The following is a 25,106-nucleotide window of genomic DNA, read 5'->3' as shown; positions in this document are numbered from 1 at the left end:
TACAGCAACCGTTACCAAGGAAACAAGGGATTAATAATGGTCACAAGGTCAGGAGACAACCCATATCTCAAGAAAGAGGGTCGAGACTAAGCAGTTTTGTCGTAAGGAGAATATTCACTGAAGGAGATTCAAGCCTGTCTCATCCTATGCCCTCAGTCCTGGGAGTGGCATGCACTCCACTCATTTCTGTTGCCAGAAACTGATAAGGAACAGAGGATTTATGAGAAACAGCATGTAGGAATCCTCCTGTTAAACATCCCCTGACATCTCACTTTGCAATTAGTGTATGTGGCAGTCAGTAAAGAAGCATATCCATGTACAGGAAAAACATATTCTGAGATCATTGGCCAAATCCAAGATCATGGACCTTTTTCTACTAAAATGAGAATATCACAAAATCATAAGTCATGACAAACCCATCTCTTGCATCCCCAAAGGACATCATCTATTAATGAAACTGTATGTCACTGAGCTGACAGAAGAGAACACTTGAAACACGCATAAATAACACAGAAAGAACCAAAACACCTCATACACCTTCTTCACCACGACACCAAAGCTAAGCAAGGAAAATCTAAGACATTTAACAATGAGCAGAATTTGGCAGGCTACACCAAAGTGACCGCAAGAATAAAACAGGATTTAATAATGAAAATAGTTAGCTAATGAAAACTGTCCATGAAACAACAATTAATGTAAAGAAAACGGTACCCAAATGCATTGATATGAATTCAAAACAATGAAAGAAAATTTTGAAGATATGTAAGAGCATTTAAACACCAAAATTTAAAAATCCAGAGTGAAAATAAACAAAGAAACAGTGAGACTGTGAGACAAAAGCGAACTGAAGCTAGCATAGATTAGAAAAGATAAAATCTTCTCAAAGTAGCATTATATTACAAGGTGCCCAAAGGATTAAATAAAAGCATAAGAAAACAACTGAACAATTACACTTTTAAAACAATATCTTTTACAATAGCATCAAAAATCTATTATCTAGGAATAAACCTAATTAAAATATGTGCAAGCTCCGTAATTAAAACTGTCAAATATGATTGAGAAAAATTAAAGACAACCTTATGATGCAGAGATAAAAACTATATTTAAAGATTGAAAGATGCAATATTTTAAATTGTATCTTCTTCCTAAGTTACTAGTCTTCTCCACAAACTAATTTGTAGATTCAACACCATTGCAATCAATCCCAGCAAGTTGTGTGTGTGTGTGTGTGTGTGTGTGTGTGTGTGTGTATAAACTGACAAAAGATTTTCAACTTTACATGGAAATGCATAAAACCTAGAATAGGCTTTGGAGAACAACAAATTTAAAAGTCTTACATCTCCAGGTTTCAGGACTTACTTTAAAGCCACAGTAATTCACAAAGTGTGGCACTGTCACTCAGGGGCACAACCCCAGGGTCTTACTCTGTACCTAAACTCTGCATGGTACAAGTCCCCCTGTCTTCAGCAAGGGCACCTGGCATGCACCCCAGCCCCTCATTCTAATAAAAACCTCCCTCCAGGCAAACCTGGAGAATCAAAACTGACTCTTCTGTGTTTACATGACAGGAACAAGAGGCCTTAACCACAAGAAACTGGCACAAGCTGGCTGAACTTTAAAACTGGAGCAGGAGTTGTTCTATAGCTTATTACCATCTCATTGTAATAAGATCTCCACGGCCTGCACCACGGGTGTCAAACCCACTTCCGACTCAGATGCTGAAGGATCATACAAGGGCAGAAAACAGGGGTGAACTGCACTTTGGGAAACTGTCACCCATTTCAATGAATCAGGATGACAATACACCCTCACCCCATATAACCTCCTAAACCTTTACCTATAAAAAGCTTGCCGCCACTTGTCATCTGGGAAAAAAATGCCTTCAGAGAGTGAGCTCCCCTTTCTCCAGTTCTTGGCCAATGAATAAGGTTTTCAGTTTGCTGCTACAAAAAGTAATTTCACCTTATTGATGAGAATAAAGGTAACAGCTTTCAACATAGGAGAAATCAACCATAAAACAGAGTAAAGTATCTAGAAATGTGTGTGTGTTTCTGTAAAATCACTTGGTTTTCAACAAAGGTTCCTTTGCAATTCACCAGAGACTGGATGAGTTTTTAATAAAATGGCACTGGGTCAACTGGATAGTCATATGGAAAAAATATATATCTTAACCCACTACCTCACATGCAAATTTTGAGATATATTATAAATCTAAATGGCAAAGATGAAACAATAAAACTTTTAAAAGAAATGAGAATATCTTTATGACGTTTGAGGTAGGGAAAGATATCTTTATAATCATAAAAGAAAAGAACTAGAGAAATTGGACTTTGTTACAATTCAGCTCAGTTGTTCAGTCATGTCCAACTCTTTGCAACCCCATGGACTACAGCACACCAGGCTTCCCTGTCCACCATCAACTTCCGGAGCTTGCTCAGACTCATGTCCATCAAGTCAGTGATGCCATCTAACCATCTCATCCTTTGTCATTCCCTTCTCCTCCTGTCAATTCTTCGCATGATGTGGCCAAAGTACTGGAGTTTCAGCTTCAGCATCAGTCCTTCCAATGAATATTCAGGACTGATTTTCTTTAGGATAGACTGGTTGGATCTCCTTGCAGTCCAAGGGACTCTCAAGTTTTCTCCAACACCACAGTTCAAAAGCATCAATTCTTTAGCACTGAGCCTTCTTTATAGTCCAACTCTCACATCCATACATGACTATTGGAAAAACCATAACTTTGCCTAGATGGACCTTTGTAGGCAAAGTAATGTCTCTGCTTTTTAATATGCTGTCCAGGTTGGTCATAGCTCTTCTTCCAAGGAGCAAGCAGCTTTTAATTTCATGGCTGCAATCACCATCTGCAGCGACTTTGGGGCCCAAAAAAATAAAGTCAACCATTGTTTCCATTGTTTCCCCATCTATTTGCCATGAAGTGATGGGACCAGATGCCATGATCTTAGTTTTCTGAATGTTGAGTTTTAAGCCAACTTTTTCACTCTCCTCTTTCACTTTCATCAAGAGGCTCTTTAGTTCTTCATCCCCTGCCATAAAGGTAGTGTCATCTGCATATCTGAGGTTATTGATATCTCTCCCAGCAATCTTGATTCCAGCTTGTGCTTCATCCAGCCTGGCATTTCGCATAATATACTCTGCATATAAGCTAAATAAGCAGGGTAACAGTATACAATCTTGACATACTCCTTTCCCTATTTGGAACCAGTCTTGTTACAATTAAGCATCTATATATCAAAGACATTATTAGGAGAGTGAAAAGACAAGATATATACTGAGAAAAATGTTGACATTTATATGGTAAAGGACTTGTTTCTGAAATACATAGGGAATTCATATATTAATAAGGAAAACCCCAAAGACAAAACAGTTTCAAAAAGGGACAAATAACTTATATAGGCAGTTTACCTAAGAAGATATATGAATATCCAATCAACATAAGAAAAATTATTATATACTTTTAATAGAAAATGCAAACTTAAATGGCAATAAGATACCAATATACACTAAAATGACCACAAATAAATATGATATTAGCAATATCATATGTTGGCAAAGATGTGAAGAAACTGGAAATTTCACACATTGCCATGGAAGTATAAATTGGCCAGCCCTTTAGATAATTATTTGGGATTATCTAATCATCTGAATCAGAAATCCTACTATGTGTAGAAGACTCAGACATATGCATACATACACACAGCCGCTCAGTCGAGTTTGACTCTTTGTGACCCTATGGACTGTAACCCACCAGGCTCCTCTGCCCATGGGATTTTTCAAGCAGGAATAGTGGAGTGGGTTGCCATTTCCCCCTCCAGGTGCGTGTGTGTGTGTGTGTCTGTGCGTGTGTGTAGTATACACACACCTGCATGCAGAACATGAATAAAATGTACACGGGAGCTTTATTCCTAACCATTAAAAGCTGTTAAAAACAGGCAAAATTTGGAAACTCTAATGTTACCAGATGGATTGCAAACATAAATGTGAAAAGACTATAAACCATTTAGAAGATAATATAGGAAAATAGCTTTAACCATCAGATCAAAGAGATTTTTGTACATGATGAACAGTTTGATAAGCTTTATGTTACAATAAAATTAAGGCCTACTTATCAAAAGATATTAAGAGGATGAAAACACGTGGCAAAGAGGAGAAGATATTTGAAATACTTAAAACAATTTTACTCCAGGATTTATGTGCAAAAAATATGTGTGCATATGAGTATAAGGAGGCATGGAGAAGAATGTTTGTAATAGTATTATTTATAATAACTGAGAATCTAGAAAGAAGTCAAACATTTGTCACCAGAATCAGTTCATCTTACCTGACATGCAGCAAGCCAAAACACTAAGCAAGGAAGCAAGTCTCAGATCTGCGTCCCTTAAGGACCAGCAAGGAGCTCGGGGTATTTATGGGATAAAGGAGCAGGATGTTCAGAAGCATGGGGTGCATGCAGGGTGTGAACTCGGGGCAGGTGATTGGGGAAATATGTGATAATAGTCACTTTGCGCAGGTGTAACTAAGCTATAGGCCTTCCAAGGCCACGAGGACGCTTATTCGCATACCCAATTGGAGGGTCAGTGATCCTATCTAGTTTTAACCAGTTCAGCTCCAAACTAGCCTCAGCTGACTCCGGGTTCCTGGAAAACAGCTCTCCAGCAAGCATCTTATTGTTTAGAGTATGGGCAGCTTGGAGTACATGCAAGTTTTTTTTGTAACAACTGTAAAAACAACCTTGATTGTGAAGGCACCATGTTACAGGTGGAACAATTTAGCTAATAATTACCTACGGTTTCATGTTCACCAGGGCTTCCCAGGTGGCTTAGTGGTGAAGAATCTGCCTGCCAATACAGGAGACTCCAGTTCAATCCCTGGGTCAGGATGATCCCCTGGAGAAGGCAATGGCAACCCATTCTTGTATTCTTGCCCGGGGAAATCCCATGGACAGAGGAGCCCAGTGGGCTACTGTCCATAGGGTCTCAAAGAGTTGGATATGACTGAGTTACTAAGAATACATGCATATTCACCAATAATATATAGTTAAGTAAATAGTGGTGTATTTCTGTAATGGAATATCAGATAGCATGGGAAATTAACAAACAACTTTCTGAAACAGACAGTTCTCACAAACTCAAAGGGAAGTAGAGGAAATTGGCACAAAAGAATGATTCCATTTATACAAAATTCAAAAACACAGTCAAACTAAACTACATTATCTAAAGGTGAAGCAGCATACAGAAATGCTACAAAGAAAGGCAAAGAAGAGATTAAAACATTTAGCAATGTTACATTTGTTAGGGCAAAGTGAAGTCGCTCAGTCATGTCCGACTCTTTGCGACCCCATGGACAGTAGCCTGCAAAGCTCCTCTGTCCATGGGATTTTCCAGGCAAGAGTACTGGAGTGGGTTGCCATTGCCTTCTCCAGGGAATCTTCCTGACCCAGGGATCGAACCCAGGTCTCCCACATTGTAGACAGACGCTTTATGGTCTGAGCCACCAGGGAAGTGGTGGCTCAGACTGTTAGGGCAAAGAGGGTTGTAATTGGGAAGAAGCACAGATAAGACAAGTTTCTATTTCTTGATCTGTGTACTCAGTCGGTCACTTGTGTCTAACTCTGCAATACCACGGACTGCAGCCCACCAGTCTCCTCTGTCCACGGAATTTTCCAGGCAAGAATACTGGGGTGGGTGGCCATTTCTTCCTCCAAGCGATCTTCCCAACCCACAGATAGCCTCCTGCACTGGCAGGCAGATTCTTTACCACTGAGCCCCTGGGAAGACACATTTCTTGATCTGGGTGGCGTTTAAATAAATGGCTGTTCGATTTCAAAAACTTTGTTAAAGTTAAGTTGTATATTTTATGCATTTTTCTAATGGATATTACATTTCATAAAAAGGCTGAAAAAAACTAGTTTCACTGTCTATAATTACATGCTTACTCTTGGAAATATTATCTCACTCAGTTAAAGACTCTAATCCCAAAAGCAGGAAATATTTTTAAAGTTTCCCTTTCACTATAAAATACAAAATAGGACAGAAAATTTTATCTCAATAATATCAGTGATAGAAAATTATATCTCCCTATTATTCTCATTACACAGCCTATTTTTCTCTTCACCAGGAAAAAAAAATTGCGAATAAATTGGAATAAAAGTGGACAAAGCTGGAAGGTTAGCAAGACAGAACAAAACGTCTTCATGAAGAAGCATCTCCTATAATTTTGTCAGGACCCACATGCTCAGTTGGAAGGTGACACAATGGCCCTTTCTAGCTCCTCATTAAAAAGGAAGGGTAGGAGCACAGGGTGACTCTGTGTCAGGCACAGAGTAAGAACTACTCAGTGACAGCACAACCCAAAAGAAAATGTAGTCACTACAGAATTTAGACCCAAACAATCAGATCATCACCCTCTACAGTAAAAGCTATGTAAATTCAAAACTACTTTCTTCATAGACGTTTGCAGTGAGGAGATTGGATCCATGCCTGTTGGTTCACAGAGTGGTCCCCACACACAGAAGGCGGAGAAAGAGAGCAGGAAGAGGCAGACCACTCCAGCCAGGGTGGCAGTTTTAACTTAGGAGGCTTGTCAAGATGAGTCGATCTCCACACCTGCCCACCACAGTCTTAAAAGTCCGTGCAGAGGCCTTAACAGAGTTGTGATGTATTCAGTACAGACGATGCCAATACCATAATTTCAAGCTTTGTTTTCTCAAGGCTGTATCCTTGGTAAATGACTGCCACTGTGGGAATGCGGGGCCGAACATATATTTCAAGGGCAAGGGAGGAATTGAGGAGCCTCCAAATGCCTGGGTCAAGCTCACTGGCCAATTTAGAGGTTACTTCCTTTTGAGGACCTCCTCCAACTATGCCTTTTAGACACCTTTCACTAGCTGTGTAGCCTAGGAAAAAACCATTCGCTTTAAGCCTCAGTTTTGTCAATTGTAAAATGAAAGAAAATAATCTTCACCCTAACTAATCCCCAGGATGTTCTGAGAAGCAAATGAAAAAATAATTGCAAATTCATTTTATATGTAACAAAAAGGATAAACACATGTGAATTTTATAAGCTCTAAAAAGGTGATTTTTTACATATGTGGAGTGAGTGGTGGAAACCAACATGGGTTTTTTTCAAACAATTCAAACTAAAACTATGAATCACTGGCATCAATAGCAGTTGCATAATATCCCTTGGGTGTACTGCAGTGGGATAGAGATAAGACTGACAAATGCTGCTCTAAAAGTTATAGTGGGGGTCAAGTAGCTAATCAATGACTCATCTGAAGAGTACAGCAGTCAACCTTCCAGAATTAGTTTAAGAAGTGATAACATCGAAAGGACTTGTCAGATTGTTTTGCCAATTTAGCCATTAATATCTGAGTATCTGTCAGTTTATTCAGTTAAAATAAATTCTTGAGAAACTAGGAAGCAAAGAACATGTTTTACTTTAATATCCTCAGCACTGCACAATGTCTGGCATATGATGTTTATTAAATGACTGAATTAAGTGGATGGTTTTGTCTGTCTTATGCCCATTAAATCTATTAAAAACTTTAAAAATGCAAATGTAGCCCTCCCACAACATGGCATCAGTCCTGGTTGATTTTAATGGATTTTCTTCAAATATTCAAGGACTAGATCATTGTTAATATTTAAACACTCTAAATGGATTTTTAATGGCAATCTTTATAATCAATTTCACAGGGCCAGTCTTGATATTAAATTTTTCTCTATCACTGTAGTCACTATCAACAAACTATATCATGGGATAAGAGTGGAAATCACATTTGCGGAATGGGATCTCTGAAGAAAATCAGGAAACTTAACTGATGTACTAAGATAATGGAAATAAATTGCATATTTCTAAAAGGGTGTAAAATATTAATCAATGTAACAGACTGCCTCAAAAATAACTGAAAAGGCTGGGACAAATTTTGGAAAAAAAAAGAAAAACTTACTACTTTATAAAATAAAACATATATTCAAGATACAATAATTAAGACACTGTGGATCTGAAACAGAAACAGAACGACGGATGAGTGGAATAGAATAGTACATTGAGCTCCAGAAGGTCCACTTCAGAAGTTAATACATTTTGTGACATAACAATGAGAAAAAGACAGATTTACACAATGGTAGGAGGTAAACAGACTAACTTCATGAATATAGCAAATTAAACATTTAAGATGGCCATATACACAAACTCCAGTAGAATTACTGAATTACACATAAAAAGAAAATATACATGAGCGTTCTTACAACAAAATGCCTTTCTAAGAATCACTTTGAAATTAGTAATCATAAATGAAAAAATAAGTAGATTTCAGGTAAGGAAAAATTCAATACTTTTCTATATGGAGAAACAATAATAACTAAAGAGCTGTAAAATGGTGAGGTAAAGATATCTTCACAAACTTTTTAAAGCAAACAGTTGAAAGCAACAATTGAAGCGAGGAAAAACAAAGTCCTTTTTGAGACAAAGCTAGGAAACACCGATGCCCCACGTCACATATTTTTGAATAATTCCTGCCAGGAATGGTAGAGATTGGACCAAGGAAGGGAAGAAGCAGAGGGAGCATACTCACTACAGAGCTCAAGCAGGGGCAGTGACAGTGCTCACCGTGATCACTACAGAGCTCAAGCAGGGGCAGCTGATTCTAAACTATGAGGGACACGAAAGGGGGCAAAACCAATGAGCTTGAGTTTGGAGATGAGGAAGCAGCATCTGAGAGCCTCATTAGGAAAGGGAAGATTATGTGTTCAGTCCTGTCCAACTCTTTGTAGCCCGCCACACTCCTCTGCCCATGGCGTTTTCCAGGCAAGAATACCTGAGTGGGTTGCCATTTCCTACCCCCAGGGATCCTGCTGCCCCTGGGATCAAACCTGGGATCGAACCTGGTCTCGAACCTGGTCTCCTGCATTGGCAGGCAGACTCTTTACCACGAGCACCCCCTGGGTAGCCCTCAGAGCCTCACTGAATCTCCTTTAATATCACAGAGAAGCAAAGGAAGTAAGGACAAATGAGGAAAGAGATAGAAGAAAAGAAGCTTCCAATAGGCAACACTTGCTACCATGTACAGGGTTGGAAAGAATCTGTGATGAGGAAGAAGTTCGGCAGTTGCTAATCTTTCTCAGCCAAAACAAACAGGACTCAGCCCCATACAACAAACCCTGTTTCACGCGGGCTTCATTCAGTGACACAGAGAATTCCTGGGTGTTCCACACTCCCCTAGAATTTCTTGCCCAAGAATTTACCTCATTCAAAAACCAAGGTACTTGCTGTGGGTTGGGACCTCATGATGTAATTTTTATCAACACTTCCTGAAAAAAAACCACACACACCCACCGTTATAGGAAGGGAAAAGACACGGACAATATTTTCAGCAAGATCCCTCCAGCAGTATTTGTGACCAAGCCAGCAATAGCATTGGAGCCTGTATGAAATAACTGCTGTGTGGTGGAAGTCAACTACTATACCCTAAAAGATATCAAAATTAAAAAGTTATCAACAAGTGCTCATTCGTAAGAAGAGAAGTGCCATCCTGATGAAAAACTAGAATGGACTGTTCTGAGAGACAGCAACAAGGATAGACTTTCACAAGGTCAAAGTTCTGGTAACTACAACAACAACAGCAAGAGTCATATGGATGAAAAAGTGCTAAGGCTCTCTGGGCCCTTCCTTGAGAATTTGATCAGAAATAACAACCAAGAATTATTTTCCGGAAGGATAAAACCCTATCTTGAGAGGAAAATATTATAAACACACCAAATTGAGCAGAGCAAGGACAATGAAAATTAAAAGAGCAAAGTCCCTAAGGAAGCAGACCCCAGAAAGCAGTGGGACAGCAAAACAGAGTCTAAAGTTTGACTTTGGAAACATGTTGTTACTACAAATTTGGTAATGTTTCTTTATGAATTCAACCAAAAATAACAGGGCAAAAACAGCACTAATACATGAAATTTATTCAATACTAAAGTCATTTCAGTGACAACTAATGTTTGAGTCTCATGTACCTTCAAACTGCTTTATTCTCTTCCCATGTTGGCCAAAGATAAAACATAAAATGATATTCTATTTCCACACAAATCTGCAGCAGATATATTCCCCAAGTTCAAACTACAGTTCCAGAAGCATTTTCTATACTTCTGGCAAAGGAGAAAAGGAAAGGTATAACCATTTGAATGTAGCGTTCCAAAGAATAGCAAGGAGAGATAAGAAAGCCTTCCTCAATGATCAATGAAAAGAAATAGAGGAAAATGATAGAATGTGAAAGAGTAGAGATCTCTTCAAGAAAATTAGAGATACCAAGGGAACATTTCATGCAAAGATGGCTCAGTAAAGGACAGAAATGGTATGGATCTAACCAGAAGCAGAAGATATTAAGAAGAGGTGGCAAGAATACATGGAAGAACTGTACAAAAAAGATCTTCATGACCCAGATAATGACAATCACTCATCTAGAGCCAGACATCCTGGAATGTGAAGTCAAGTGGGCCTTAGGGAGCATCACTACGAACAAAGCTAGTGGAGGTGATGGAATTTCAGTTGAGCTATTTCAAATCCTAAAAAGATGATGCTGTGAAAGTGCTGCCCTCAATATGTCAGCAAATTTGGAAAATTCAGCAGTGGCCACAGGACTGGAAAAGGTCAGTTTTCATTCCAATCCCAAAGAAAGGCAATGCCAAAGAATGCTCAAACTACCGCACAATTGCACTCATCTCACATGCTAGCAAAGTAATGCTCAAAATTCTCAAGCCAGGTTTCAACAGTGTGTGAACAGTGAACTTCCCGACATTCAAGCTGGATTTAGACTTTGACTGTGTGGATCACAACAAACTGTGGAAAACTCTTAAAGAGATGGGAATACCAGACTACCTTACCTACCTCCTCAGAAATATGTATGCAGGTCAAGAAGCAACAATTAGAACTGGAAATGGAACAACAGACTGGTTCCAAATTGGGAAAGGAGTATGTCAAGGCTGCATATTGTCACCCTGATTATTTAACTTATATGCAGAGTACATCATGCAAAATGCTGGGCTAGATGAAGCACAAGCTGGACTCAAGATTGCCGGGAGAAATATCAATAACCTCAGGCATTCAGATGACATACCCTTATGGCACAAAGTGAAGAAGAACGAAAGGGCCTCTTAATGAAAGTGAAAGAGAAGTGTGAAAAACTTGGCTTAAAACTCAACATTCAGGAAACTAAAATCATGGCATCTGGTCCCATTACTTCATGGCAAATAGATGGGGAAACAGTGGAAACAGTGAGAGACTTTATTTTGGGGGGTTTTGCAGATGGTGACTGCAGCCATAAAAAAAAAAAATAGATGCTTATTCCTTGGAAGAAAAGCTATGATCAACCTAGACAGTATATTAAAAATTAGAGACATTACTTTACCAACAAAGGTCCATCTAGTCAAAGCTATGGTTTTTCCAGTAGTTATGTATGGATGTGAGAGTTGGGTTATAAAGACAGCTGAGCGCCGAAGAATTGATGGTTTTGAACTATGATGTTGGAGAAGACTCTTGAGAATCCCTTGGACAGCAAGGAGATCCAACCAGTCCATCCTAAAGGAAATCAGTCCTGAATATTCATCGGAAGGACTGATGCTGAAGCTGAAACTCTAACACTTTGGCCACCTCATGCGAAGAACTGACTCACTAGAAAAGACCCTGATGCTGGGAAAGATTGAAGGCAGGAGGAGAAGGAGATGACAGAGGAGGAGGTGGTTGGATGGCATCACTGACTCGATGGACATGAGTTTGAGTAAACTCTGGGAGTTGGTGATGGACAGGGAGGCCTGGCATGCTGGGGTTCATGGGGTCACAGTTGGACACAACAGACAGACTGAACTGAACTGTGTTTGAAAGACTGGAACTATGTTTATCTTTTATTCCCATATGTGGCCCCTCCAAAACTCCCTGTTAAGATTCTTCCTCATTCTACAACAATTTCCCAACCATCCTCATAATTTTATAAATCTTCTTAATCTTCAGAGCCTTCCCTAAACATTTCAACCCAAGATTTCTCCCTAAACTCAGCTCCTGTAATAATTATTATCTGGTCTTTCATTGACCCTTTCTGTATACATCTTTTCCTGCTTATTCTATTTCCTCTAACACAACCAGTTTCTCCCTGTATATGACATAAACTTCTTGAGGGAAAAAGTTACATCTTAGAGTGCAATCTGCAGCCACGGTTGGGAATACCTGAAACACTGGAAAATGTTAGCTGATAAACTACTTGAGTAGGTATTTTTAGTTACAAACATAAAAATAATAAATGAAGGACTGTGGAAAGACTCATCCACTCTCTGCTCTTACAAATTTAATTCAACCAACATTTCCTAGGTATTTCCTTACTTTTGGCTAGTCATAGAGAGAAACCTGAAATTTTCTCTATTCCCAGAAAATAAAATGTAAGGCAGAATTATTTCCTGCAATGGTTTTCAACTAGAGGCAGTTTTGCCCTGCAGGGATCTCACTACTATCTGAAGTTTTTGTTTCTGAGACCAGAAGGAGCAGGATGCTATTGACATACAATGAACAGAGCAAAAGGAGGCTGTTAGGCACCCTACCATGCACAAGGCAGCTGTCCACAACAAAGGATTATCTGACTCAAAAGGTCAACAGTACCACGGCTGAGAAACCGTAATTTACTGTGCCAATGTTGGGCTGAGATATGTGAAAAGAGTTTTCAATATTTTTCATCTTCTAAATTATTAAGTTTTCACCTGATTTATATTTTATATCTGCAAATCTAGGGTTGATGTTCTCTCCTTCCACTCACTCCCATTTCACTAAACTAAAAAGTTCATGAAGCTAAAAACTGGTTCTCTTCTTTCTCTGAGGTGCTCAATAACTGTTTGTTGAATGGATAATTAAGTACTGAAATATTATCAAATCTTCCTGTACTCCCCCAACATTACCGGTTTAACACTTGCTTTCTATAACAACTGACCTTTTAATAAACTTGATGAACCTTTAGAGACAGTCACATCACATGCTTCTTAATATTCAAGACAGCGGCAACTTTCCTTCAAGTAATTTCTATAGGAAATTCTAATATGTAAGGCAAATAAAAATAAGAGATGCTTCATTGAGTCAATGCAAGGGATCCAGAGGCTGACTGCCAGTCCATCCCTAAGGTTAACATTGAAAAAACCAACCCACTCAAATTACACTCAAGTAACAAAAGAGAGAACTGAAGCTGAAAGAGAAAGTAACTAAAGTCGGAAGGCTAGACAGTGGCAGATTACTAAATGAAGCTGCATTCATTCAGCACCCTAAAAGACAGAGGCTTCCCTGATGGCTCAGTGGTAAAGAATCTGCCTGCCAGTGCAGGAGATGCAGGTTCAATCCCTGGGTTGGGAAGATCCCCTGGAGAAAGAAATGGCAACCCACTCCAGTACTCTTGCCTGAGAAATCCCACGGACAGAGGAGCTTGGTGGGCTATAGTCCATGGGGTCACAAGAGTCAGATAAGACTTAGTGACTAAACAGCTACTTAATATTTTACTGTGCTAATATACGTGTTTTTATATATGAGAATCTAAGGCTGATGCCCACCCATCACCACATTTATCACCTAAAATCCATGAGATCCCTCTTCACATGGGAATTCAAAACCTGGACAAACTCTGTGGATCAGCTAGCCATAGAGACATTTCTTTATGAATTCTTCTTTCTAGTGAGACAGGTACTTCTGTGAGATCAATTTAGACAGGAAAAAAATTTTCAGGGCCTCCTTGGTGGCTCAGTGGTAAAGAATTTGTCTGCCAATGTAGAAGACATGGGTTCAGTCCCTGATCGGTGAAGATCCCACGTGCTGCAGAGCAACAAAACCCACGTGCCCAAACTATGGAGCCCATGTGTTGCAACTTCTGAAGCTCGAGTACCCTAGAGACCACGATCCACAAGAGAAGCCTGATATATGACTCCATTTATATGAATTTTCCAGAGGAAACAACTATATAGAGAGAAAGTAGATTTGAGGTTGCCTGTGGCTGGGAGGGTTGGAAGGAAATAGGGGTTAACTCTTAAGGGGCGTGGGTTTTCTTTTATGGTGATAAAACTGCCCTAAAACTGATTGTAGAGATGACTGTGAGAGTCAGTAAATATACTAAAACCCACCGAATTTTACACTTTAAATGAGCAAATTGTACAGTATGTGAATTATAACTCAATAAAACTGTTATTAAAAATAAAAGAGAGAAGCCTGTGAACCACAAGGAAGAGTTGCCCCTGCTCTCCACAAATATAGAAAGGCCTGCCTAAAAATGAAGACTCAGCACAGACAAAAATAAATAAATAAAATTAACAATTTGGTTAACTTCTTCACTTGCACTTCTGTGCAAATAAATAATTATTGGTGGGGAGAATGTTGTTGCATAATGGTATTCTGAAATTAGGACAACGTGTAGCCTGAAAAAGCATAGCCTGTAAATTTATTTTTAACCTCCCTAATACTTATAATTTTCATAATACATAGCTCAGAAAGATTGTCAAAATATTTTTGGTCAGCTGGTGAGAATACTTAGAAGTTAGTGATTCTCTAACAAATAATAGGAAAGTAGAAAAGGGATGTCTAAGAGAATCTCACAAGGAGTGGCTGAAGCATGAAGCTGTGTATTTATCAGAAGATTGCAGGATATGTAAAAGAAGGAGGTAGGACACAGGCAATTTCATTTAACGACTGGAACCATTCAGCATTCTATGCATCTGGCGTTGAAAACAATCTAAAAGACTGCTCTGGTGGTCCAGCAGTAAAAAAGCTGCCAGCCAGCGCAGGGGACATGCTTTGATCCCTGGTCCGGGAAGATCCACATGCCCTGGGGCAGCAAAACCTGTGTGCGGAAACTACTGAAGGCCGAGCACTCCAGAGCCTACGCTCCACAAGAGAACCCGATGCATCGCAGCTAGAGCAGTCCCCACTCGCTGCAGCTAGAGAAAGGCCACGCACAGCAACGAAGACCCAGCACAGCCATAAGTAAACAAATGGATATTAATAGATGCAATTTTAAAATAAATAATTAAAAAACAATCTGAAGAGAGCTGAGTCTGGGCAGAGAATGTAGGGAAAATGAAGCAGTCAAGGTCAAAGGTCAGAGATGTAGGCCAGGACCTTTTCTGTGTGGCTAAGGAAACCATTCACTTTCACTTTCATGAGTTGGAGAAGGAACTGGCAACCCACTCCAGTGTTCTTGCCTGGAGAATCCCAGGGATGGGGGAGCCTGGTGGGCTGCCATCTATGGGGTCGCACAGAGTCGGACACGACTGAAGTAATTTAGCATCAGCAAGGAAACCGTTCCTGGGCTCTCTGTCAGACTTTTATTGCAGTGGGAATTCCTAGTAACGTACTTTCACAGCCTTGAGAAATTTCATAGAAATAGCCCCTAGAAAATCAGTATATGTTAAGAAATTATGTTAATGATTATCTCTCATGTTTTTCTTAAGAATAATCTCCTTGTTACAAACCCCAAGGCCAGACCCAGAAGGGAGTATGACTGGGATCATAAAAGCATGGAACTGGAATGCCGGGTCAGCATCAGGCATGAACGCTGCCTAGGCACTTGCTAATTGTTCTCAAGACTAGCCCAGAGGGAACGGCCTGGGGTAAACACAAGGAGATCTGGATTATGTCAGTGTAGTCCATAACATTTAGGGGTATGTGATTAACACAGCTTGTGTCTTGAGAAAGATAAGATCTGAGAAAGCCTTATAGTCTGCAATTAGGAATAAAAGCTGGACTCAAGAGCGGACTCTACACCTCAGCCCAATAGAGGGTACAGGCCCCCTGACCCCATGGCACCAGATTTTGTGTTCTGTCTTCATTCTTGTCGCTTGCTCCCAGACCATTAGGGCAACATTTTATTATGGTTCTTTCCCACATCAGCCTAGAAAACCACAAAATGACTGGAAGTTCAGTGTGAAGCTGGAGTTACACTGTGATCGTGTTAGAATCACAGGATTATAATGGAAGACACTGTCTCCCCCCAAAGTTTCCACCAGAAGGTGAACACATATACTCAAGAGATCAAATTTAAGCAGATTATATACCTAATCTACCTTCATGTCACTCATGTCACACAAACCCCCCAAAGGCTTTCTTACTCTTAGAATTCTTAAATGAAAAAGTTGAACAAAACCAGTGTGTGAGTTAGCCAAGGTCAATGCTATGTTTAGCAACTTGAGAGCAAAAAAGGTTTGTTTTCCAGTAAGATCCTTCTGTAAGCAATAGCTTTATAAAATGCAGCAAACACAGCTGTGTGGATGGCACAGATTTGTGCCTTTGACCACAAGACTGGTCTTGGGGAACTTTCTGAACAATGTCGCCATCCCCGTAGTGAAATTTTTAAGCGAAGAGCAGGGAGAGGGAGAAGAATATGAGATAAGTAAAAGCAATGTTTTTGCATTAATCTAGCCTCTTGGAGCACTGCCCCAAAACTCCATCCACCTCAGTTCATCTGCAGCCCTTGCAGGGGTCTACAAGTCCCACTTACCAGTCATAAATTGTCATCACTTAATCTTCCCTCCCATCTAGTTCCTATCTGTGTTTATTCTCCCTCTCCAGCCAACAAACAGCTCTTCATGGAGAGGTCCTTAAGGTCACAAATCTCACTCCTCAAGTTATGAGAAGAGCAAACAAGACCCAGAAAAGGGAAGAGGACAGTCACTTGGTGAATTTCAATGAGCATTATGGAAAGTACCTGCCAATCACCACAGAAGATCTGAAGTGTTTATTGGAGGAAATTATCAAGAGGGTGTAACCTCTAGCTGACCCTAGAGCTGGACCCTGGCAGAGGCTCCTCATCCTTCCTCTTGTCCTTGAAATGTATGGTCTGCCCACCATTCCCACACTGTGCCATTTCAAGGACACAGCCTTGAGAGTCTAGTGTTGCTGAGACCATCTGGACTCAATATTGACTAAACCCCGTGAAGGCCTCTATGGAAACTGAGATTCTGTAGGGGCAGGTATGAGATCTCCTCTCCCTGCAACCACCAAGAGAAATCTAGCCTCAGATATAAGTTCTCTTGCTTGTTAGACCTGCCATCTAGCAACCTGGAGTTGTCTGGCCCTTAAGTTGTTCGTTTAGTTTCTGAATTCCCTATGAAGTCATAATGAAAATCTTCAAATTCACTATTGGTAGGAATACTTCACATGTGATACTGCTATTTCGTATGTGGTCCATTCCCCACCCCAACCAGAATTTTTCCCACATGGTTCTCTCTCTTCTCCCAGGATTTTTCAGTGACAGAAAATTAACTTTCTCTAAATGATCCATCTACTCTGCTGATGAAAAGCTTCAAAGAAGAGTTTGCCCAAGGTTTTGTTATTTCTATTTACCTTGTATCCAAATTTAGGTCCTCTGTAAATGCACAGAATAGAATCTATTCTAAATAATAAGAATAGATACTAATATTAGAGTTAGGGTGGTACCATAATGACAAGTTCTTAATTTTGGAAACAGACAAATGGTTTCAGATGTTGACTCTGCCCTACTACTTAAGTGTCTATGGAACTTTGAATGAGTTATCTAATTTCTGAATCTTGGTTTCCCTCGAGCTATTGTGAGATGAAAATAGGTTCATGAGTGAAAGCATCCAGTAAGATCTGCACCAAGCAGTCAATAAATGTTTGCTCTGCCTCCATACATGCTGGTGCAATTAATAAGATATTTTAAATGATATTCTGTAGAAAAGAATTCTCCGTGTGTAAATAGGTGGATTTATACATCTGAAATTCAGATTATTTTGGAAACAGGCAATCTTAGATTGTGAAAGCCAGAAAAGAAGGGAACAACCTCAATTCTGCACTTCACAGATAAGGATGTAAAGTCAAAGAAACAAGTTTATGCTTCTACTCAGACTTAGCCACCTTAAGCTTCTATGATAAACTGTTGGAACAGAAGATGACAGAAGAAAAATGTATCAATGTGCCCACCTTTCCCAAGTCACATTACAAATCCATTCATCCTAAAAAAGACAGGGAATGTGGTCTAAAATGCAAATATTTTCATCCCACCTTCTATGCCAAATTAAGGCTCAATGTGTCTTTAAAGATCTTTGAACAATAATTGTTTAATATGGGAGACGAACTGTGGTGTTGGAGAAGACTCTTGAGAGTCCCATGGACTGCAAGGAGATCCAACCAGTCCATCCTAAAGGAGATCAGTCTTGGGTGTTCATTGGAAGGACTGATGCTGAGGCTGAAACTCCAATACTTTGGCCACCTCATGTGAAGAGTTGACTCATTGGAGAAGACCCTGATGCTGGGAGGGACTGGGGGCAGGAGGAGAAGGGGACGACAGAGGATGAGATGGCTGGATGGCATCACCAACTCGATGCACATGAGTTTGGGTGAACTCCAGGAGTTGGTGATGGACAGGGAGGCCTGGCATGCTGCAAATTATGGGGTTGCAAAGAGTCAGACATGACTGAGTGACTGAACTAAACATACTAACATTTGAGTTTTCTGAAATTTCCTCATTATCCCAAACCACACAGACACCAAAATGTATATAGTCTCTCTAGAGTTTAATGAATGTCAGGACCCAACTGTGGATTCAAAACTAGTGGCTCAGATGGTAAAGAATCTACCTGCAATGCAGGAGACCCAGGTTCTATCCTTGGGTCAGGAAGATCCCCTAGAGAATGAAATGGCAACCAACTCCAGTATTCTTGCCTGAAGAATTCTATGGCCAGAGGAGTCTGGTGGGCTACAGTCCATGGGATGGCAAAGAGTCAGACACAACTGAGCAACTAACATTTTCATTTTCACTTTCAAACTTAGCAAGGGTCATACAACATTAGTATAAAAATTAAGTGCCATATGGCAAAGTTGCAGTTTATTAAACATGCTACTTTTGAACTCACTGCTAATAGGGTATCATTATAAAATGGGCATACAGAAAGAAAAAATTAGTTTTTACAGCTTGGTTTCTTCCATGTATAATGTATGTTTTCTGTAAATAGTGAAAAAGGATTTTTGCAATTAATTAACAGAAGGTAGAACTTAGGACACGCTGCAACCCGTTCTCCATTGGAGAGTATTATTCTAAATAACACTTTTTACCTATTTGAGGAAATTACAGCCTAAGAGGTACATTTTCTAAACTGGCTATTTTTCTCAGAAAGGACCATTAACTAACTGGAATGAATCAGTTTAAAGCTATTAATACATATGTATTTATATGATATTAATAACACAACAGGAAGAGGATGATGTCCATCCCCTTCCTTTAGTTCAAGTAGTAGTCAGAGCTCCATTTAATGGTAAAAAGGTTTACCTGCAGATTAGAACATGGGGAATCTTTCTTCAACCCCCAATAATGACCAGATGGGAGGTAGAATAGCCACACAAGTAGTCCCTGGGCGACTCAAATAAAGAGGTTCTGGAGATCAAGCTTAGCAGATCGGAGTTCAGTGCCTTTCCTGAAGACAACCGCCAAGCTCTGGAGCAGCAGCCCTGAAGCCCCCTGACACAGCAGCTGCTGCCAAGCACAGCCTCCCTTTCCCAGCCAGGCCATCCTGTCCAAGGCTGAACTCCAAGTCAGGAAATTTTTCTCAGCAAGGTAATGATCTGATACCAAATAATCAATACTCACCTGTGCCCAGACAATGGGCTTAATCCTCCCGGTAAGTGTTACAAAACACCTTAAAGAAACATCCAATTCCTTTGGTGCTGTCAAGTGTGTGCGTGGTTTACAAGGCGTTGGTCAGTCGCTAGGGGCTCTTCACTGGGCCCAGAAGCAACTGTGCCTGAAAGTAAAATTAGCCACATATACCTGCCTCTCATTTTCCCGGAAATAACTCTGTACAGTAATTTCAGGGATGTTTTTATTTTTAAAATGACTGATCCTGTTTGGCTCCATCCACTCTGAAACCAATCGTTACTTGCATCTTACTTCCACTTCAGCTAAGAAAGCCATAGATTCCAAAATAATTTATTCTTCAAATATGTGAAACCAGGTCCCATCAGAGAATTGAAATCCTGTTGAGTTATAGCTCATAAATTCCCACAACCTAAAGAAGAAGTTGTAATACTAAATTGATAACCTCTGCCTTAAGCCATTTTATATTGTACTTGAAACAGATTATTTTAACCAATCTTCAGGGCTTCAGAAGGACAGAAGTCAGTGATTTGCTTATGTTTCAGACAAGAAAAGGTACCAGACTACATCTCTTTTCTACTCACCCTTAAGAATGTCTGACTGAAGAGCCCTAGGTTCATGGCACTGATAGCAAAGCCGAGTGCTTCCTCTTCCACAGCCAGGGTGCATGTCGCTGCCCCAGCATACAAAGCTAGAATTGCAAGCACGTCCCTGAATGGAACAGATGGCATTGTATGCCCAATCGCTAACTAATGACTGTGGTCAGGGAAATGGCTATCTTGATTGGCCTACATCAATCAGGGTGCATGTCCAGAGCTGGGGATGAAGCTATTTCTCGAGAAGGACATAGATTACGTGGAGGATAGGTAGATACCAACAGGAAAATTGGAGACAGGGAAGACTGGACACTGGGTTTTCACTATGTAGACATCTGGCCTGAAAGACAACAGCAAGCCCAGGGCTATATCTACTGAAAATTACTAGGGGTATTACTAATAAGAAAACAGTTTCCAGGTTACAAACTAACAAATAACAACAAAACTCCAAGGCCAGTATGTTTCTTTTATTATTACTTTTGTTTGATTTAAGATGGTTGAATGTTTTCATTTTCATTCATAAGCATTACAATAATTCCCATGCAAAAACCAAGACTGCATATGCCTGATTTCAATTGGCCAAAATCTACCCCGTGAGACTGGACATTCAAGGTCAAAGCGTTGCTTGACCTTTCCAACAGTAGACAGCACAGTAATCCTTTGAGAGATGGGCAGGCCCCTGGCCTCCCAAACACTACAGTTTGAAATGAGTCCATACCAAAACAGGGAGCCGGTGTCTTGCAGCACCTAGACCTGGCAAGTAATTTCATTCTTAAAGACAGGACACCTCTACACCAAGGCTTCCACCCAGTTATTTCCTGGTTCCTGCTCTATGGCAAAACCTGCTTTTGAATTGGCATGGTAACTTCTATTTGGGGATTAATATTCATTTTTCCTTCCAGTTTTTCTCAAAACTCTCAGAAGAACCAAAGAGACTCTAAAAAAAGCTTAACCCTGTAATGTCAAAAGAAATACGGTTGACCCTTGAATAATGTGGGGGTTAGGAACACTGACCTTGTGAGGTTGAATATCCATATATAACTTTATAGTGGACCTTCTATTCATGGTTCCAAACCCATACATTCAACTAACACATTTAGTGAAAAAAAATCTGCATATAAGCGAATCCACGCAGTTTAAACCTGTGTTGTTCAAGGATCAACTATACATACAAAGACAACTACTTTATCAATCATACATTTTCCCCAGCTTCAGATAAAAGTCACTCAGCAGGTATAAAGCTTGAAAAACTTCTCTCGGTAAGATAGGAACCAGGAAATTCAAAGAGAACAAAATAGGAACCCACATAAAGGAGAACTAAACAAACACAAAGAATCACTATTGATTAAGAGAAATGAGCTAAATGAAGAAATGATAGCATTTCAACAGTAGATGTCAATTTATATTGAAACACACGCATTGGAACTCCGACAATGGCAAAGATTTCATTAGTGCAAATAACAATTGTAATGGTATGTTCATTAATAGGATTTAAATAAGGCTTCAAATAATTACACACACTAAAACTACCATTTGGAAACCTTAATTCTACTTGGAAAGTTGTCAAAGACACCCTTCCAAACCATCCAAAGTTCCGATTTGAGGACAATTACATTCAATGAAGTTGCTCCAAACATAATTTGTAGCATCATCACTTTCAAAGTCTACATTGTTTGGCAGAGAGAGAGAAATTACCCTGGCCACTGGTAGAAAAAAGTATCGACAAATCCAGCTAACGTACCAGGCAGTTTCCAGATTCAGATGATTTTCAAATATCTGCAGTGATGAACACTCATTAAAAAAATAAAGACAAAAAAGCAAAACAAAACATTGAATCCTGAAGTATCACGAAGAGAGATTCCCCAATCCCATTAACAATTTTGCACAAAGTATGACACATAAAGAAGGGAGATAATTCATGGGCGTTTCATCTATGGCTCAAGTTCTCCTTAAAAAAAAAAAAAAAAACAAGCACCAAACACCAAAACAAAACAATAACTACAAAAAGTAAACAGCAAAATCAGAGGCAGAATATGAAATAGTAATATACTGTTTCAGAGTCTGCACCATCCTGCAGAACCAGGAAACTTAAGATGTGTTCTTAACAGATCCAATCCAGGCTGGATATGTAAAAAAAAAAAAAAACAAAACCGAAAGACGGCATCACAAACCACACTACATATTATGAGAGTTTTAGATCCAGAGCAAAAAAACAAAAGGCAGCAAAAATGCTCAGAAAAATTTGTCGTCAATTCTGAAATGGGGCCTTGTGACATCATCAGGGTTAATGAAGACAGAGATGGACTTTCCTGGATTCTCAGTCACTAGCTGCTGCAGTTTTTTGGCCAGACGGTCATCGGGCTGGTTGGGATCTCCTCCATCGGACTGCGGGGAGGGGATGCTGGTGGTGCTCCCTCGCCTCTGGAGCTCCAGCGTCAGCCGGTTTGCTGCCTTGACGTGCTCGATGGCAGTGCGCAAGTGCTCTGCTGGGTCTGAGCGGACCGAGGAGAGCTTCCGCGCGTGGAGCATGACCGTCTCCTCAGACAGGTGCTCCAGCATGTTGCACTGAGGGATGAAGTAATTGGGACACATCTTGTTGACCAGACAGTGTTGTAGGTCATCGATGAGGCCCAGCAAAAAGTGGGCTGCATAGTCTTCTTGGGCCAAGTAGTTGGCCGGAAGTCTGTCACAGGCCCAGAGCATCATGCTCCGCAGGTGGTAGGGGCTGATAGCCTTGGGCCGGGACAGGAGTTTAATGATGATGGCTTTGCAGGCCTGGTATGCCTGCATGAGGCTGCTGGAGATACACTTCTTCAACTGCACCTCACTCCTGGCAAAGGACAGCCGCCACTCATTGTCTTTCTTTCCTTTGTAGGAGCAAGCTGGTACCAGGTAAAACCCACTGATGACTTCTTCCTCCGTGATCTTGCCATCCCAAAAGTGGTTCTCCATCAGCCAGCTCTGGGCCACTGCCGGCCAACCTTTGAAGGAGACCACCGGGACGATATCATACAACATGCGACTGCTCCCCACACCCAGAATGATGGAGATGATGGTCCCATTCTTTTCCACTTTTTCCACCTTTGGCATCCCTCTCTGGGGTTTCTTCTGTATCTCTGAGAGGACAATGCTGATGGAGTCATAGAACCAGTCGGCCACTTTGGTTGGAGAGAAAAAGTAGTTGGTGGCACCGTTGATGTGATCTACGATGGTGCAGCAGTCTTTCCATTTACTGATCGTCCCCTCGTCGAAAAGCCGAAGGCTCAGCCAAGAGTGGCATAAGGCTGAGTGGCGCATATCCAGTGTCACAGGCTGATTACGGTCATGCAGCTTAAGGGCTGGCACCAGGAGAGTGAAGTCCATATCATAGTCGGTCCCCCGGGCATAGACATTAAGCTCATCCAAGTCCAGGTCTACCACGCCTTCTCGGACTCCTCCAGAAAGCAGCAGATACTCGTTTGCCACTGGCAGTTTTTGGTCCAGCTTTTGCACCATTCCTAGAAACAGAAAGAGAAAACACGCTTACAGGGAGCACAGACACAAGAGTCTTATACATCAGCACAGAATATGCTGGGCTTCCAAGAGCCATTATTTGTTATCAATACAAAACCACATCTTAGGCTGCTGCACGGGCCCAGCCAAGAGTACTTTGTTCATTTTTATCAGTGCTAGAACCCATCCTTTTCCAAAAGACGGAGAATTCTGCAGATTCTTCTCTCATAGTGAAAGCAATATCATTTTCCATCATAAACCATGGCTCCTCTTCCCTAGTCATCACCTTGGTTACTGGCATTGCCATCCCTTTCAGTCGCTCAGGCTGAAAACCTCAGTAAATTTCAACTCTTACTTGCCTTTCTACTGCCAAATCTTATCTGTATAACCTCTGCAATATTTCTCACTCCCTCCCCGTTCTCCATCTCTGCTGTCATCACATAAAGCCTGGCTCTTTCATTTCTTGCCAAAGCAGTCACCCTTCCCCAGGCCTTCCTGCTGAAACATTTCTCTATACAAGAGGAGCTGTAGACACTGAAAGTGGGATACTTCCAGGGGGCAGTGAGGTCATGACTCTTCAAAATAATCCTAGTAAGTTACTGACCTTTTTCAATGTGTTGACACTTGAGCTGACACTTGATGGTACAAAAGAAAAGGAGGGCAAAGTTGCTGGTGCCTTAGCATTAGTCGAGACAGTGGCACCAACTGTATCAACAGTCACTGGATTCTTTATTGTTGGCATGCACTAGCATTAAAAAATTAATAATCCAGTTTCACTTAAAATCCTTAATAGAAAAGGAAATTGGATCCATTTTCTTCAGTCTCAAATTTCAAACCACCTTTCTGTATGACGAAACTGCAAATACTCCTGTCTCATACTAAATATCAATACAAAAGTGCTTCAAGAAAAGCCCTCATGTTTGAGTTGGAGGATAAATTAGCTGCTTTATTCATGGAACATCGCTTTTAATTTAAAGAACTACAGATACACTATGGGTATTTAGACTTTAGTATATGATAGACATTTTCTCAAAAACTGAACAAATTGAGGCTGTCTTCACGAAAACAACTGAAATACTTATTGCCAATGAAAACGCGGGGGCTTTTAAGAAAAAAATTAATTTAAAAACTTCTCTCCTGCACCATGAACTTAATATCTTCCCAAATTGTATATTTTTCTAATGACACTGGTAGTGAAACAACAAATGTGCTTTTAGGGGATGATACTACGAGTTCTTTGAAAGTAAGAACCATCTCTCAAATATGTATTAAGCAGGAATAGAGGTCTGCACTCAGTGGGCAGACTGAAGCTGTGACTGAATGACAAAGGAGAAAATTGAGGAAATTAGTAGGCTTAGATATGAAGTACTTATCCAAAGGCAAGACAG

The 25,106-nt window shown here is 40.4% G+C and overlaps 1 protein-coding gene across 1 annotated transcript in view; it reads right to left on the bottom strand.

Annotated features, from left to right (window-relative positions):
* Positions 1 to 20,672: 20,672 nt before the first annotated feature.
* The window catches only part of MB21D2 (Mab-21 domain containing 2), a 129,594-nt gene continuing 125,160 nt past the window's right edge, over positions 20,673 to 25,106 (bottom strand). Inside the window, exon 2 of the mRNA XM_069557611.1 lies at positions 20,673 to 23,723. Within this exon, the coding sequence (XP_069413712.1) occupies positions 22,459 to 23,723 (1,265 nt within the window). The 3' untranslated portion in view covers positions 20,673 to 22,458. The remainder of the gene's footprint in view (positions 23,724 to 25,106) is intronic.

The sequence above is a fragment of the Ovis canadensis genome, chromosome 1, assembly GCF_042477335.2.
Source record: "Ovis canadensis isolate MfBH-ARS-UI-01 breed Bighorn chromosome 1, ARS-UI_OviCan_v2, whole genome shotgun sequence".
NCBI classification, from domain to species: domain Eukaryota; kingdom Metazoa; phylum Chordata; class Mammalia; order Artiodactyla; family Bovidae; genus Ovis; species Ovis canadensis.
Note: the sequence above shows the minus strand (reverse complement) of the source record. Positions and strands in the feature narration are given on the sequence as shown.